Source organism: Ranitomeya imitator, chromosome 2 (genome assembly GCF_032444005.1).
Source record: "Ranitomeya imitator isolate aRanImi1 chromosome 2, aRanImi1.pri, whole genome shotgun sequence".
Lineage (NCBI taxonomy): Eukaryota > Metazoa > Chordata > Amphibia > Anura > Dendrobatidae > Ranitomeya > Ranitomeya imitator.
Window position 1 is genome coordinate 293,193,262 of NC_091283.1, and position 18,200 is coordinate 293,211,461.

Consider the following 18,200-nt stretch of genomic DNA (forward strand, 5'->3'; position numbering starts at 1 on the left):
CAAAAACAATGGACAACTGGCACTGACTAAAGGATCAAGCAGGACTAAATAGCTGAGTCCAAATTGCAAAAAGTGAACACACCTGATAAATGCTGCGATCCACAGACAGCAGCACTACCACTCATAACCACCGGAGGGAGCCCAAGAGCAGAATTCACAACAGTACCCCCCCCCCTTGAGGAGGGGTCACCGAACCCTCACCAGAGCCCCCAGGCCGAGCCAAATGAAAGGCACGAACCAAATCGTCAGCATGAACATCGGAGGCAACAACCCAAGAATTATCCTCCTGGCCATAACCCTTCCATTTGACCAGATACTGAAGCTTCCGCCTCGAAACACGAGAATCCAAAATCTTCTCAACCACATACTCCAACTCCCCATCAATCAATACCGGAGCCGGAGGATCAACAGAGGGAACAACGGGCACCACATACTTCCGCAACAAAGATCTATGGAAAACATTATGGATGGAAAAAGAGGCTGGAAGGGCCAAACGAAAAGACACTGGATTGATAATCTCAGAAATCCTATAAGGACCAATAAACCGAGGCTTGAACTTAGGGGAAGAAACCTTCATAGGAACATGACGGGAAGACAACCAGACCAAATCCCCAACCCGAAGCCGGGAACCAACACACCGACGACGGTTAGCAAAACGCTGAGCCTCCTCCTGAGACAACACCAAATTGTCCACCACATGAGCCCAAATCTGCTGCAGCCTGTCAACCACAGAATCCACACCAGGACAACCAGAAGGCTCAACCTGCCCTGAAGAAAAACGAGGATGAAAACCAAAATTACAAAAAAAAGGCGAAACCAAGGTAGCAGAACTAGCCCGATTATTAAGGGCAAACTCGGCCAATGGCAAGAAAGCCACCCAATCATCCTGATCAGCAGACACAAAGCATCTCAAATAAGTTTCCAAAGTCTGATTAGTTCGCTCGGTTTGGCCATTTGTCTGAGGATGAAATGCGGAAGAAAAAGAGAAATCAATGCCCAGCCTAGCACAAAAGGCCCGCCAAAACCTAGAAACAAACTGGGAACCTCTATCGGACACAATATTCTCCGGAATGCCATGCAAACGAACCACATGCTAAAAAAACAACGGAACCAAATCAGAAGAGGAAGGCAATTTAGGCAAAGGTACCAAATGAACCATCTTAGAAAACCGGTCACAAACCACCCAGATAACAGACATCCTCTGGGAAACCGGAAGCTCTGAAATAAAATCCATAGAAATATGCGTCCAAGGTCTCTCAGGGACCGGCAAAGGCAGAAGCAACCCACTAGCGTGGGAACAGCAAGGCTTAGCCCGCGCACAAATCCCACAGGACTGCACAAAAGAACGCACATCCCGCGACAAAGAAGGCCACCAAAAGGACCTACCAACCAAATCTCTGGTACCAAAAATCCCAGGATGGCCAGCCAACACAGAACAATGAACCTCAGAAATCACTTTACTAGTCCATCTATCAGGAACAAACAGTTTCCCCACTGGACAGCGGTCAGGTTTATTAGCCTGAAATTCCTGAGGAACCCGTCGTAAATCAGGGGAGATGGCAGAAAGAATCACCCCTTCCTTCAGAATGCCGACGGGCTCAAGAACCCCAGGGGAATCAGGAAAAAAACTCCTAGAGAGGGCATCCGCCTTAACATTCTTAGTACCAGGAATGTACGAGACCACAAAATCAAAACGGGAGAAAAACAGGGACCATCGAGCCTGTCTAGGATTCAGCCGTTTGGCAGACTCGAGGTAAATCAGATTCTTATGATCGGTCAGGACCACAATACGGTGCTTGGCCCCCTCAAGCCAATGTCGCCACTCCTCAAATGCCCACTTCATAGCCAACAACTCCCGTTTGCCGACATCATAATTGCGTTCCGCAGGCGAAAACTTCCGAGAAAAGAAGGCACACTGTTTTATCAAGGAACCATCAGAATTCCTCTGAGACAAAACGGCCCCTGCCCCAATCTCAGACGCGTCAACCTCAACCTGAAATGGAAGAGAAACATCCGGCTGACGCAACACAGGGACAGAAGTAAATCGGCATTTAAGCTCCTGAAAGGCAGAAACAGCCGCAGAGGACTAATTCGTCACATCAGCGCCCTTCTTAGTCAAATCGGTCAGGGGTTTAACCACACTGGAGAAGTTGGCAATGAAACGACGACAAAAATTAGCAAAGCCCAAGAATTTCTGAAGGCTCTTCACAGATGTGGGCTGAATCCAATCATGAATGGCCTGAACCTTAACCGGATCCATTTCTATAGATGAGGGAGAAAAAATGAAGCCCAAAAAAGAAACTTTCTGCACTACAAAGAGGCACTTTGACCCCTTCACAAATAAAGCATTATTACGGAGGATCTGAAATACCATCCTGACCTGTTTCACATGAGACTCCCAATCATCGGAAAAAATCAAAACATCATCCAGATATACAACCATGAATTTATCAAGATAACTCCGAAAGATATCATGCATGAAGGATTGGAACACAGATGGGGCATTAGAGAGTCCGAAAGGCATCACAAGGTATTCAAAATGGCTTTCGGGCGTATTAAATGAAGTTTTCCATTTGTCACCCTGCTTAATACGAATAAGATTATATGCCCCTCGAAGGTCAATCTTAGTAAACCAGCTAGCCCCCTTAATCCTAGCAAACAAATCAGTAAGCAAAGGCAAAGGGTATTGAAATTTGACCGTGATCTTATTCAAGAGGCGATAATCAATACAGGTTCTCAAGGAACCATCCTTCTTGGCAACAAAAAAAAAAACCTGTTCCCAATGGTGAAGAAGATGGCCGAATATGCCCCTTCTCCAAAGACTCCTTAATATAGCTCCGCATAGCGGCATGTTCTGGCACAGACAGGTTGAAAAGTCGGCCCTTAGGGAACTTACAACCTGGAATCAAGTCAATAGCACAATCACAGTCCCTATGCGGTGGAAGGGAACTGGATTTGGGCTCATCGACTACATCCTGGAAATCTGACAAAAACTCAGGAATTTCAGAAGAGGGGGAAGAGGAAATTGACATAAAAAGGAACGTGACCATGAACCCCCTGACAACCCCAACTAGTCACAGACATAGATCTCCAATCTAACACCGGATTATGTACCTGTAACCATGGAAAACCCAGCACAATATCATCATGCAAATTATGCAACACCAGAAAACGACAATCTTCCTGATGGGCTGGCGCCATGCGCATGGTCAGCTGTGTCCAAAACTGAGGTTTATTTATCGCCAACGGTGTAGCATCAATGCCCCTTAAAGGATCAGAGTTCTGCAAAGGCTGCAAGGGGAAACCACAACGTCTGGCAAATTCTAAGTCCATTAAGTTCTGAGCGGCGCCTGAATCCACAAATGCCATGACAGAAAATGATGATAATGAGCAGATTAAGGTCACAGATAACAGAAATTTAGGTTGTACAGTACTGATGGTAACAGAACTAGCGTTTCTCTTTGTACGCTTAGGGCAATCAGAAATAACATGAGCAGAATCGCCGCAGTAAAAACACAACCCATTCTGACGCCTGAATCCTTGACGTTCAGCTCTAGACAAAATCCTTTCACACTGCATAGGCTCAGGGCTCCGCTCAGAGGACAACGCCACAGTGTGCACAACTCTGCGCTCGCGCAAGGGCAGATCAATCTGAATGGCCAGAGACATAGAATCACTCAGACCAGCAGGCGTGGGGAACCCCACCATAACATCTTTAATGGATTCAGAAAGACCCTTTCTGAAAATTGCCGCCAAGGCATCCTCATTCCATTTAGTCAGTACAGACCATTTTCTAAATTTCTGGCAATACGATTCTGCCGCTTCTTGACCCTGACACAGGGCCAACAAGATCTTCTCAGCTTGATCCACAGAATTAGGCTCATCATACAATAACCCCAATGCTTGAAAGAAAGAATCAACATTAAGCAAAGCAGGATTGCCAGTTTCCAGGGAAAATGCCCAATCCTGTGGGTCACCACGCAGCAGGGATATGATGATTTTAACCCGCTGAATGGGATCACCAGAAGAACAGGGTCTCAATGCAAAAAATAGTTTACAGTTATTTTTGAAACTCAAAAATTTGGATCTGTCACCAAAGAATAAATCAGGAGTGGGAATCTTAGGTTCTAAGGCAGGAGTCTGAACAATATAATCTGAAATACCCTGTACCCTAGCAGCTGATCCACACGAGAAACTAACTCCTGAACATTCATGTTATTACTAGGTTCCGCAGCCACCCAGAGATTAAGAGGGAGGAAAAGACAAAACAGGCTAAGGAAAAAAAAATGGCTCAAAACCCTTCCTCCCTTCTTCTGAGATGCAATTAACTCATTGTTGGCCAGTTGTACTGTTATGATCTGGTGGCCTAGGAGCAGCATGAGACGTACTCTGGAGAAGGTGGTACCTGTACTGACCGCAGACCCTGAACCTAGCAGCGCAACTAGAAATAGCCGTGGGATGTACCTAACACTCCCTAGACACCTCGACACAGCCTAAGGACTAACTTCCCCTAAAGTTTTCCGTTTCTATCTATCTTGCCTCAGAGAAAATCCCCAAAGGATAGACAGCCCCCCACAAATATTGACTGTGAGAGGAGAGGGAAATGACAAACGCAGACTGAAATCAGGATTAGCAAAGGAGGCCATTCTAGCTAAAAAGAAAGAATAGAACAGAGAACTTTGCAGTCAGTATTAAAACACTAGAAAATATCCACCACAGAAAATACAAAACTCCACATCTGACTAAAGACATGGAGGGTATATCTGCATCTCCAGAGATACCGCTTGGCTGCAAAAAATCCTTTCACAGACAAGCTGGACAAGACAAAACATGAAAATGCACTGAACTATAAGGCCCACAGCATGTGGACAGCAGAAACAAAGCCAGGACTTATCTTTGATGAAAAGCACAGCAAACTGGAGAGACCAGAAAAGGATGTGAATCCTCTAAAAACAATGGACAACTGGCACTGACTAAAGGATCAAGCAGGACTAAATAGCTGAGTCCAAATTGCAAAAAGTGAACACACCTGATAAATGCTGCGATCCACAGACAGCAGCACTACCACTCATAACCACCGGAGGGAGCCCAAGAGCAGAATTCACAACAACCCTGTATATACTGCACCCTGTATACAGTACTTGTGTATACTGCACCCTGTATATAGTACCTTTGTATACTGCACCATGTATACACTGCACCCTGTATATAGTACTTATGTATAATGCACCCTGTATATAGTACCTGTGTATACTGCACCCTGTATATAGTACCTTTGTATACTGCACCATGTATACACTGTACCCTGTATATAGTACTTATGTATAATGCACCCTGTATATAGTACCTGTATATAGTACCTGTGTATACTGCACCCTGTATATAGTACCTTTGTATACTGCACCATGTATACACTGCACCCTGTATATCATACTTATGTATAATGCACCCTGTATATAGTACCTGTATATAGTGCACCATGTGTGTAGTACCTGTGTATACTGCACCCTGTATATAGTACCTGTATATACTGCACCCTGTATATAGTACCTGTGTATACTGCACCCTGTATACACTGCACCCTGTATATAGTACTTATGTATAATGCACCCTGTATATAGTACCTGTGTATACTGTACCATATATTTGTATTATAGCACCATTTATTCCATGGCACTTTACATGTGAGGAGGGGTATATACATATATATACTGCACCTTGTATATTGTACCTGTGTATACTGCACCCTGTATATGGTACCTGTGTATACTGCACCCTGTATATAGTACCTGTGTATACTGCACCCTGTATATAGTACCTGTGTATACTGCACCTTGTATATTGCACCTGTGCATACTGTACCCTGTATATAGTACCTGTGTATAATGCACCCTGTGTATACTGCACCCTGAATATAGTACCTGTGTATACTGCACCCTATATATATAGTACCTGTGCATACTGTACCCTGTATATACTGCACCCTGTATATAGTACCTGTGTATACTGCACCCTGAATATAGTACCTGTGTATACTGCACTATATATATATATATATATATATATATATATATATATATATATATATAGTACCTGTGCATACTGTACCCTGTATATACTGCACCCTGTATATAGTACCTGTGTATACTGCACCCTATATATAGTACCTGTGCATACTGTACCCTGTATATACTGCACCCTGTATATAGTACCTGTGTATACTGCACCCTATATATATAGTACCTGTGCATACTGTACCCTGTATATACTGCACCCTGTATATAGTACCTGTGTATACTGTACCATATATATATATATATATATATACTGTACCCTGTATATAGTACCTGTGTATAGTATACCATATATACTGCACTCTGTATATAGTACCTGTGCATACTGTACCATATATACATATATATACTGCAGCCTGTATGTAGTACCTGTGTATACCGTACCCTGTATATAGTACCTGTGTATACTGTACCCTGAATATAGTACCTGTGTATACTGTACCCTGTATATAGTACCTGTGTATACTGTACCCTGTATATAGTACCTGTGTATACTGTACCCTGTATATAGTACCTGTGCATACTGTACCCTGTATATAGTACCTGTGTATACTGTACCCTGTATATAGTACCTGTGTATACTGTACCCTGTATATAGTACCTGTGTATACTGTACCCTGTATATAGTACCTGTGTATACTGCACCCTGTATATAGTACCTGTGTATACTGCACCCTGTATAGTACCTGTGTATAGTGTACCATATATACTGTACCCTGTATATAGTACCTGTGTATACTGTACCCTGTATATAGTACCTGTGTATACTGTACACTGTATATAGTACCTGTGTATACTGTACCCTGTATATAGTACCTGTGTATACTGTACCCTGTATAGAACCTGTGTATACTGCACCCTGTATATAATACCTGTGTATAGTGTACCATATATACTGCACCCTGTATATAGTACCTGTGTATACTGTACTATATATACTGTACCCTGTATATAGTACCTGTGTACTGTACCACAAATATAATGCACCCTGTATATAGTACCTGTGTATACTGCACCCTGTATATAGTGCCTGTATATACTGCACCCTGTATATAGTACCTGTGCATACTGTACTATATATACTGTACCCTGTATATAGTACCTGTGTATACTGCACCCTGTATATAGTACCTGTATATACTGCACCCTGTATTTAGTACCTGTGTATACTGAACTATATATACTGTACCCTGTATATAGTACCTGTGTATACTGCACCCAGTATATAGTACCTGTGTATGCTGTACAATATACACTGTGTTCCAAATTATTATGCAAATTGGATTTAAGTGTCATAAAGATTTAATTGTTTTGATTTTCAAATAAACTCGTGGATGGTACTGTGTCTCAGGGATCAATGGATCACTGAAATCAATCTTAAACACATGGAATAATTCGTTTTTCAGGTGATTCTAATGAAAAGAAAACTACCGTATACACTTCAGTATAAGCCGAGATTTTCAGCCCACTTTTTTGGACTGAAAGTCCCCCTCTCGGCTTATACTCGAGTCATACCCGGGGGTCGGCAGGGAAGGGGGAGCGGGGGCTGTGAAATTATACTCACCTACTCCTGGCGCGGTCCCTGCAGGTCCCTGGCTTCCTCGGCGCCGGCAGCAGCAGATTCTTCCTGTACTGAGCGGACACATGGTACCGCTCATTACCTCTATGGGAGGTGGAGCCGCATATTCATTACTGTAATGAGCGGTAATGGTGACCGCTCAGTACAGGATGAAGCTGCGGCGTCGGGGAAGCAGGGACTGCACCGCGCCAGGACCAGGTGAGTAGTCACCTGCTCCTCGTTCCGGGCGTCGCTCTGTCTTCAGCAGTGACGCTGAGGTCAGAGGGCGCGGTGACGTGGTCAGTGCGCGCCATCTGCTGAGCATCAGTGCCGAAGACGGAGCCGCACTGGAACAAGGAGCAGGTAACTATTGAAAGCGCCGGGGGCCTGAGCGACGGAGAGGTGAGTATGTGATTTATTTTTTATCGCAGCAAATAGGGCAAGTGTCTGTATGGAGCATCTATGGGGCCATAAGGTTTGTGCAGCACTATATGGGGCCATAACATTTGTGCAGCACTATATGGGGCCATAACATTTGTACAGCACTATATGAGGCCATAACATTTGTGCAGCACTATATGGGGCCATAACATTTGTGCAGCACTATATGAGGCCATAACATTTGTGCAGCACTATATGGGGCCATAACATTTGTGCAGCACTATATGGGGCCATAACATTTGTGCAGCATTATATGGGGCCATAACATTTGTGCAGCACTATATGGGGCCATAACATTTGTGCAGCACTATATGGGGCAAGTGTCTGTATGGGGCCATAAATAACGTTTGTGGAGCATTACGGTATATGGGGCAAGTGTCTGTATGGAGCATCTTATAGGGCCATAATCAAGGTTTGTGCAGCACTATATGGGGCAAATATCTTTATGGAGCATCTTATGGGGACATAATCAGCATTTGTGCAGCATTATATTGGGCAAATGTGTCTGTATGGAGCATCTTATGGGGCCATTATTAACCTTTATGCAGGATTATATGGGGCATCTTTTTAATATGGAGCATCTTATGGGGCCCATCATAAACTGTATGGAGCATTATATGGGGCTCCTGATTCAATATGGATATTCAAAAACACTTAACCTACTGATATCTCAATTGATTTTACTTTTATTGGTATCTATTTTTACTTTTGACATTTACCGGTAGCTGCTGCATTTCCCACCCTAGGCTTAAACTCGAGTCATTAAGTTTAAGTTTTCCCAGTTTTTTGTGGCAAAATTAGGGGGGGGGGTCGGCTTATACTCGAGTATATAATACTGGTGGATAAAACAAGACTGAGCGCAAGACCTCCACAGCCGTCTACACATCATAGGGGAGATCTCATGACACCTTCTCTCCATCTACCTGAACATTGGGATCTTCTTGTTTACAGTCCTGTGGAAGAAGAAGATGGGGACATCTCTCTGGTGTTGTCCTCTTAATGGATAGATCTAGAGGAAGCACATACAGGGACTGAATTCATTCTTTACATACAGATAATTATAGGTCGTGTGTATTTAGTCCTGTCTATTACCTGGTGATGTGAGGGGCTGGGGAACCTCCATCATGACGTCCTTGTATACATCTTTGTGTCCTTCTAAATACTCCCACTCCTCCATGGAGAAATAGACGGCGACATCCTGATACCTTATAGGAACCTGACACATACAATGATACCGTCATCCCCCGATCCCTTCATAGTGTTACTGTATAATGTCCCAGCATTCCCAGCAGTGTCACCTCTCCAGTCAGCAGCTCAATCATCTTGTAGGTGAGTTCTAGGATCTTCTGGTCATTGATGTTCTCATGTATCAGGGGGTGAGGTGGAGGCCCCGTGATTGGGCTCAGTGGTCTTCCCCATCCCTGAGACACAGGGTCCTGACAGCGCTCACTAGAGGTCTTCTTCACCACTGTGTAATCCTGGTTATGGAGAGACACATTAATAAATCTCACTACAGACATGTCCAGAGTCCTCACCTCTCCAGTTCTGTCCATCTGTTATTCCCATAGATAAGAATGATGTAATGTGACGTCATCAGAATCTCTCACCTCTCCAGTAAGCCGGAAGAGGATCTCTAGGGTGAGGTGTAATATCCTCTCCGCCATCTTGTATCTGTCCATATCCATCTTTGATGGGTAAATCAGGAAAATTCTCTTATATAGAAGATCTTCACTGAGAGGACCCGATATTGTAGAGACCTGAATGAGAAGAAGATGAGCCGATGTAACATCATAAAAATCCTGTGTAATAATAGAATTACTGGAGATAATAAGGGAAACATATGAGATTATTTTACAGTATATAGTTTTCTTCTTTACATCTACTAATATAATGTTCTAAGGGTCACTTCCATCTTTCTGTCTGTCTGTCTGTCATGGAAATCCGAAGTCACTAATTGGTCGTGGCCAATCAGCGACGGGCACAGTCCGGCCGCGAAATGGCCGCTCCCTACTCCGCTGCCGTCAGTGCCCGCACCATACTCCCCTCCAGTCAGCGCTCACACGGGGTTAATGGCAGCATTAACAGACCGCGTTATGCCGTGGTGTAACCCACCCCGTTAACGCTGCTATTAACCCTGTGTGACCAACTTTTTACTATTGATGCTGCCTATGCAACATCAATAGTAAAAAGATCTAATGTTAAAAATAATAAAAAAAAAAAAAATCATTATATACTCACTTTCTGTCGACCCCCGGATATAGCCCAGGCCTTTCCTGCTCCTCGCGACGCTCGGGTCCATGCATTGCGGTCTCGCGACATGATGACGTAGCGGTCTCCTACGTCATCATCTCGTGAGACCGCAATGCACTCTTGGGACCGGAGCGTCACGAGAAGCATCAGTAAGCACCTGGGCTGGATCTGGGGGCCGACGGAAGGTGAGTATATAACTATTTTTTATTTTAATTCTTTTTTAACAGGGATATGGTGCCCACATTGCTATTTACTACGTGGGCTGTGTTAGATACTGTGTGGGCTGTGTTATATACTACATCTCTGTGCTATATACTATGTGGACTGTGCTATATACTACGTGGCTATGGTATATATTACGTGGCTGGGCAATATACTACATCGCTGTGCACTATACTACGTGGCCTGGGTTATATACTGCATGGGCAGTGTTATGTACTACGTCTCTGTGCTATATACTACGTGGCTGTGCAATATATTACGTGGCTGGGCAATATACTACGTGTCTGTGCTATATACTACGTGTCTGGGCAATATACTACGTGGCAGGGCAATATACTACATGGCTGGGCAATATGCTACGTGGCTGGGCAATATACTACGTGTCTGTGCTATTTACTATGTGGGCTGTGTTATATACTACGTGGGCTGTGTTATACGCTACTTGGCTGTGCTATATTTCTCTGCTGTATCTGTGCATCATGAATCGTGGTATGTTGTGGTGAAATATATATATATATATATATATGTGTGTAGGGACATATGTCTAGGGCTATATGTGTGACTAGTGATAATGTAACACCTGTCCTGAAGGCAAGTCGCACCTAGGTGTTAATAGGTACTTCCTGGGAACTAGTAGAAATTCTGTCTCCAGATCTCACCAGGGGGTCTGGCTAAGGCCAAGAACAAAAGGAAAACTTGACACCTCTGAGGTCTTGGAGGGGAGATGCTAAATTGCGGCCTGAGGGAAGGTATTCCCGGGAACCATTTCACACGTGTCTCCAGAGGAAAATAATATATATTCATTAGTAGCGAGGCCGTGGCCCAATCAAACAGGCAGCAGTTATGATATTGGCCTGAGGGGCCGGTCTAGAAACCTGACCTCAGACCAAAGTTATAAATTTAGGCTGCAGACAGAGAATTGTGTTCACATGTGAGGGCAGCCTGAGAAGCTGATGTGTTCCAACTCCTTTCACCCCCCCTCAGAGAGCAGAAAGCAAACTACCAGTTAGATGATTTCTGTAAGTTTTCTCCTGTTTATTTTGACACTGTTTGCATAAGTTGTATGTCTTTTTATTATCATATTTTTATACCTTTTTCTTATTGTAAGCATTGAACCTTTTGCTATTAAAGTATAAAACTTTAATAAGTTGAACCTTGAATGTTCTAAAGAATCCATAGCCTAGAGGTGTGTGTGCCTTATGCGTGATAAACATATTTTTATTAGTATTATTTCTGGGACTCATTGCCCGTGTATTCGATGAGTGGTGGCAGCGTGTAAGAGCGGGTGTGTGGCCTGGGTCGGTGTGTGATTTATGCTCCCATTATAGCATAGGACAGAGGTTGAATGCTGTACTGAGAGTGGGGAGATAGATTAACCCTTGCAGGCACAACCCCAAGTCACGTGTGAGAGCAGGCACGTGACGAATAAGTGACACCACGGAGTAGGGATCCGTGACAATATATACTACGTGGCTATGGTATATATTACATGGCTGGGCAATATACTACATCGCTGTGCACTATACTACATGGCCTGGGTTATATACTACGTCTGCTATATACTACATGGCTGTGCAATATACTTCGTGGCTGTGCAATATATTACGTGGCTGGGCAATATACTACGTGTCTGGGCAATATACTAGGTGGCAGGGCAATATACTACATGGCTGGGCAATATACTACGTGGGCTGTGCTATATTTCTCTGCTGTATCTGTGCATCATGAATCGTGGTATGTGTTAAAGAGGAGGGCCAACTGATACTCTTTCGCCCGGGGCCCTCAAAAACCTGGAGCCAGCCCTGGCTTCACTGATTGGTCACGCCCGGCCGCGAACAATCAGCGACAGTCGCAGTCTGCCCGCAAATTGGGGCGGAATTTGAACCACGCTTCGCTAATTGGTTGCGGCTGGCCGGCCGAATCCTTTGTATAAATTGCATTATTCTGAAAACTTCATAAATAAACTACATACATATTCTAGAATACCCGATGTGTTAGAATCGGGCCACCATCTAGTTTACTAATATAACCTATATATTTTAGGCCACAGACAACAAGCAGTTTCTTCCTTGGAGTCGGCAGCTGAATACGTTTCTCATAGACTCATTTTCCATAACGCTAATTCTCGTCTCATTTACCGACACTGGAATCGGCATTAGCAATACTGCAGGAGATATTCATTACACGGGACAGGAGAAATAACTATTTCATGATGAGGACGACATCTTCATCTTCTACTACGGCTCTAGAAACATATTTGTCCAGAGCCCGTCACTGACTCCATCACCACTGGCCGTCTATATGAAGGTTTCCCGTCTTCCCTGCACTGTAATCTTCTATCACGTTAGAGCTCATTATATAAAAAAACTAGATGGTGGCCCGATTCTAACGCATCGGGTATTCTAGAATATGTATGTAGTTTATTTATCAAGTTTTCAGAATAATACAATTTATACAAAGGATTCGGCCGGCCGCGACCAATTAGCGAAGAGTGGTTCAAATTCCGTGCCAATTCGCGGGCGGACTGCGACTGTCGATGAATTGTTCGCGGCCGGGAGTGACCAATCAGTGAAGCCAGGGCCGGCTCCAGGTTTTTGAGGGCCTCGGGCGAAAGAGTCTCAGTTGGCACCCCTCTTTAACACATACCACAATTCATGATGCACAGATACAGCAGAGAAATATAGCACAGCCAAGAAGCGTATAACACAGCCCACGTAGTATATAACACAGCCCACGTAGTAAATAGCACAGACACGTAGTATATTGCCCAGCCACGTAGTATATTGCCCAGCCACATAGTATATAGCACAGCCACATAGTATATAGCACAGCCACATAGTATATAGCACAGCCACATAGTATATAGCACAGCCACATAGTATATAGCACAGCCACATAGTATATAGCACAGCCACATAGTATATAGCACAGCCACATAGTATATAGCACAGCCACATAGTATATAGCACAGCCACATAGTATATAGCACAGCCACATAGTATATAGCACAGCCACATAGTATATAGCACAGCCACATAGTATATAGCACAGCCACATAGTACAGACCAAAAGTTTGGACACACCTTCTCATTTAAAGATTTTTCTGTATTTTCATGACTATGAAAATTGTACATTCACACTGAAGGCATCAAAACTATGAATTAACACATGTGGAATTATATACTTAACAAAAAAGTGTGAAACAACTGAAATTATGTCTTATATTCTAGGTTCTTCAAAGTAGCCACCTATTGCTTTGATGACTGCTTTGCACACTCTTGGCATTCTCTTGATGAGCTTCAAGAAGTAGTCACCGGAAATGGTCTTCCAACAATCTTGAAGTAGTTCCCAGAGATGCTTAGCACTCGCGAGACCGCTACATCATCATCTCGCGAGACCGCAATGCATGAACTGGAGCGTCGCAAGGAGCAGGAAAGGCCTGGGCTGTATCCGGGGGCCGACAGAAGGTGAGTATATAATGATTTTTTATTTTTTTTTATTATTTTTAACATTAGATCTTTTTACTATTGATGCTGCATAGGCAGCATCAATAGTAAAAAGTTGGTCACACAGGGTTAATAGCAGCGTTAACGGAGTACATTACACCGCGGCATAACGCGGTCCGTTAACGCTGCCATTAACCCTGTGTGAGCACTGACTGGAGGGGAGTATGGACGGCAGGAGAGTAGGGAGCGGCCATTTCGCGGCCGGACTGTGCCCATCGCTAATTGGTCGTGGCCGTTTGGCCACGACCAATCTGTGACTTCGGATTTCTGTGACAGGCACAAAGACAGACAGACAGAAAGACGGAAATGACCCTTAGACAATTATATAGTTGATGTTGTTTTGACAAACACCGTGGACAGAAATGATCTAATCCCAAAGTCTCCATGTACAGTGATTTATGGGGTTTATTTCTGGCCTTAGGCTTTCCTATATTGCCAGAAAAACACCAGAAAAATCAGATATTAAAATGTTTCAAAAGAAAATTGGCTCCAACAATTCTTGTAAAAATAAAAAAAAAAAACATAAAAAAGAAGGAAACATATTTTATTATTTTTTAACAAGTGAAACATTTTTTTTTACAAATTAACTATTTTGGGCCCCAGAACATAGATATAGATCACAGAGACGGCACAAGTGCGGCTGTAACATTAATACTGACAGTTTAACCACTTGATGCTCTGAAAAGCTAACATGGCATCTAAGAAGGTGTGACAGAGTTTGGCTGAATGCCATCCGACCCAAGCACTCGATAGTATGGGGCGGCCTAGTTACTACGATACTTACATGCCTAATAATGGTGTCCGGGCTGCAATGTATAAAGGTTATCATAGTCCTAGTAAGAACACAGGCCGTGAGTCACTTCAACAACTCAAATAAATAACATATTCCGTCGTGTAATGCCACAACAGAAACAGAAGTGAAAAAAGAGGGAATAATGTATAAAAGTTATAATTTTATTGAAACACAAGTTGAACAATAATAAAACATTAGACATGGGGAGGGAGAAAGAGGGGAAGGAGGGGGTTAAACCACCAAGATAGAGAAAGCGAGACTGCACTGAACCAGAAAGTGTTCAAACAAGTGTTTAAACCACTAACGATAATATATGATGGTAATAAAATACCAAAGTTGGGCAGACTAGATAACCACATGCAACAAATATATCTGAATGTAAAGCAAGGTATGGTCACCTAAGGCATAAAAATATATCCCATGGATAGGTAAAGTAACCAGGCACCAGGTAAACATCGATCACTCCCAAAAACAAGGCAGGAAAAAATCTGCTGATGTAGAGGTGAGTACTACCAGTATAGGGTGCAGTAATGGAAACCTACCACAATAGGATAAAATAGCCCCGGAGTAAATTACCTGAGATTCAAATGCGGTGGTGTCTAGTGCAGAGGGAGAGTGCAGCCCCGGTTCCCATGCGCCCGACAAGCGCTGTTTCGCCTAAGCTTCTTCAATGGGGGCGAGGACAGGGTTCAAAAGGTGTGGGGGTTTATTTATAGTGTGACAAAATGGCGTTGATTAGACCGGAGGTATCCGGTGCGGCTGATGATTGCGCGCGTTATGGGGCCGTCCCACCACAGCCAAAGGGACTTCCGAGTCTGCGCACCGTGACACGCAGTGAACCGCACTACGGTCACGTGATCGCGCCCCTCGGAAGTCAGAGGCGGGGTACGGACCCCGCGCGTGCGCAGTGCCGCTGGGAGACCAACCAGATGGAACCAAAGGAGAGACCAGTGTTCTGGGAGGGTTAGGGCTGCGCGCGCATACAGGGACCGTCTCACCACACCGAAAGGGACTCCCGAGCATGCGCACCGTGGCACGCAGTGGAACACACTGCGGTCACGTGATCGGCGCCTCTCGGGTGTCGGGGGGAGAAAACGGGCCCTGCGCGTGCGCAGTACCACTCGCAGGTACACCAAAGGAAAAGGGGCTGGATGATCATGTGCAAACCATACTAAGTATATCAGTGGGAGCCGGGAACCAAGATGTTAAAATAACAGTAATTATTCCGGGCAGCAAAGAAGGACAGGAGAAGGAAGGTGTACAAAACTGAAATAAGTATATGAGAAGTACCGGGAGACTAAATACGGGACATCATAAAGACCAGGAAAAGTGGAGCTAGTTGAATAGACTAAGTACCCATGACGGAACACATATATATCCCCATATAAAGAGGAAAGGGCACACGTAAACACACCTGTGTCCCTATATATTTGCAAACCGGGCAAGGACCTGGAGCTCCAATGGGCAGGGGGAAAGGGAAGACAAGGGACCTGATATCAGTATATAAAATATAAACAATATAAGATATAAACAAGTGTGTGTTTGGAACAAGACTATAGACAAATTATTGAAAAATAATGTGTGAACCATGGGAGTGAGGGCAAGGAGTGAAAAGAAAAAGGGCAACGAAACTAATGATGAGGTGATGGAGATAATAGGTGCATAGAGCCACCATCACGAGAACAACTGTATATGATATATATACATTCGAAAAAAGTGAAGGCTAGGAACAGGGCTAACATGAGCCCCTAAGTGATGAGTATAACAATGAACCACATAAATAAGGTAAAAAATGCAGGAATAAGAAGGGAAGGAAAACCACCTGACCAAAGGCCCAGGACATAGAGATATAAGTACAATAGTAAAAACTGTAAATATAAAACAGGATGATAATGGAAACAATAAATTATTAATTGGAAAAAAAAAAAAAAAAAAAAACAGATGTATGGAATTAAGTGCTTTATAGTCCAAGTGTTGGAACTCCATCGACTCATTTTTTCCAGATAGAGCCATACGTAAGACAGCCAAAATACTGCCTGAACACGATGAGCCGATGCACTGGAACAAGAAATCCAGCCGAATCCCGAGACGACACCCACAGATAACCAAGACGCCAAAGCATAGCGACCGGGAACAACGCCACAAATACACAGAACAACCTAAAGTAAAAACGACACAATTAGTACATATACTAATCTAAAAACCCCGAGAGGGGTATTAAAATCACTAAAAGACACGAAGAATAGAAAAGAATATAAAAACACCTAAAAACCGGTCCCTAAATGTGAAGGTATGCAGTTACAAAAAGGAATTGAAGCCAAAGCTTTCGTTGAGGCCACGTGGGGTGATTGTGCCAAGTCTATATATCCACTTACTTTCTAGTTGTGCCAAGGACTTGGCCAAATCACCGCCACGTGTCCCCAAGTTGATCTGATCAATGGCCTTAAAGAATAAACCTTTTGGGTTACAGTTATGTCTGATTTTAAAATGACGCGGTAGGGTCTTTAAGAGGGATGGGTCCTGGATAGTTTTGGCCTTTTCTATATCCCTAACATGTTCGCGTACACGAAGTTTTACCTCCCGGGTAGTCATGCCGATGTATATTAGGCCACAAGGGCATGTGGCATGATATATGACACCCGTGGAGGAACATGTGAGATGTTTACGAATCTCCAGGTTTTTTGAACCCTCTGCGTTGGAAAAAGAAAAGGCTTTTTTCATATTAAGGCAGGCTTTGCACATCCCACATGGAAAAAAAACCCTGTTGAAGTGGCCTGTGCTTGGATTCGAGAATAGGGTCATAATGGCTACGTACTAATAAATCCCGCAGGTTCCTGCTTCTTTTTGCCACCATCGATGGACCCGACGGGAGGATCTTTTGAAGAATGGGGTCAGTTAGGAGAATATTCCAGTGTTTTTTGAGGATTGTTCTGAGATCATTCCAGCGATTATTATATGTTGTAATGAATCTTACCTGGTTCCTAGTTTCTTTAGGCTTATTTTGAGAAGAATATAGGAGGCAGTCTCGGGGAATACTTTGAGCTCTTCTATAGCCTTTCCGAATGTTTTTTTTGCTATATCCCCGTTGAAGGAACCTACCAGTAAGGTCAGCTGCTTGTTTTTCAAAATCTGAATTCTCTGAACAAATGCGTTTAACTCTAAGAAATTGCCCGATTGGGATCCCTTTAATGATGGTGGGTAGATGTGAGGAACTGGCGTGTAACAACGAATTCGTTGCCGTAGGTTTCCTGTATAAGTCTGTGCACACCATACCACTGGACACCTTGATGTTTATATCTAAGAATTCCAAATCCCTTCCCGATTTGTAGGTTAAAAAGATATTACGATTATTGTTG

The 18,200-nt window shown here is 43.6% G+C and overlaps 1 protein-coding gene across 1 annotated transcript in view; it reads right to left on the reverse strand.

Annotated features, from left to right (window-relative positions):
- The window catches only part of LOC138663262 (zinc finger protein 420-like), an 81,179-nt gene that overhangs the window by 43,490 nt on the left and 19,489 nt on the right, over window positions 1–18,200 (reverse strand). Inside the window, exons 2-5 of the mRNA XM_069749435.1 lie at window positions 9,681–9,830; window positions 9,372–9,551; window positions 9,166–9,289; window positions 8,997–9,082 (exon numbers count right to left, since the gene is read on the reverse strand). Of these exons, the coding sequence (XP_069605536.1) occupies window positions 8,997–9,082; window positions 9,166–9,289; window positions 9,372–9,551; window positions 9,681–9,830 (540 nt within the window). The remainder of the gene's footprint in view (window positions 1–8,996; window positions 9,083–9,165; window positions 9,290–9,371; window positions 9,552–9,680; window positions 9,831–18,200) is intronic.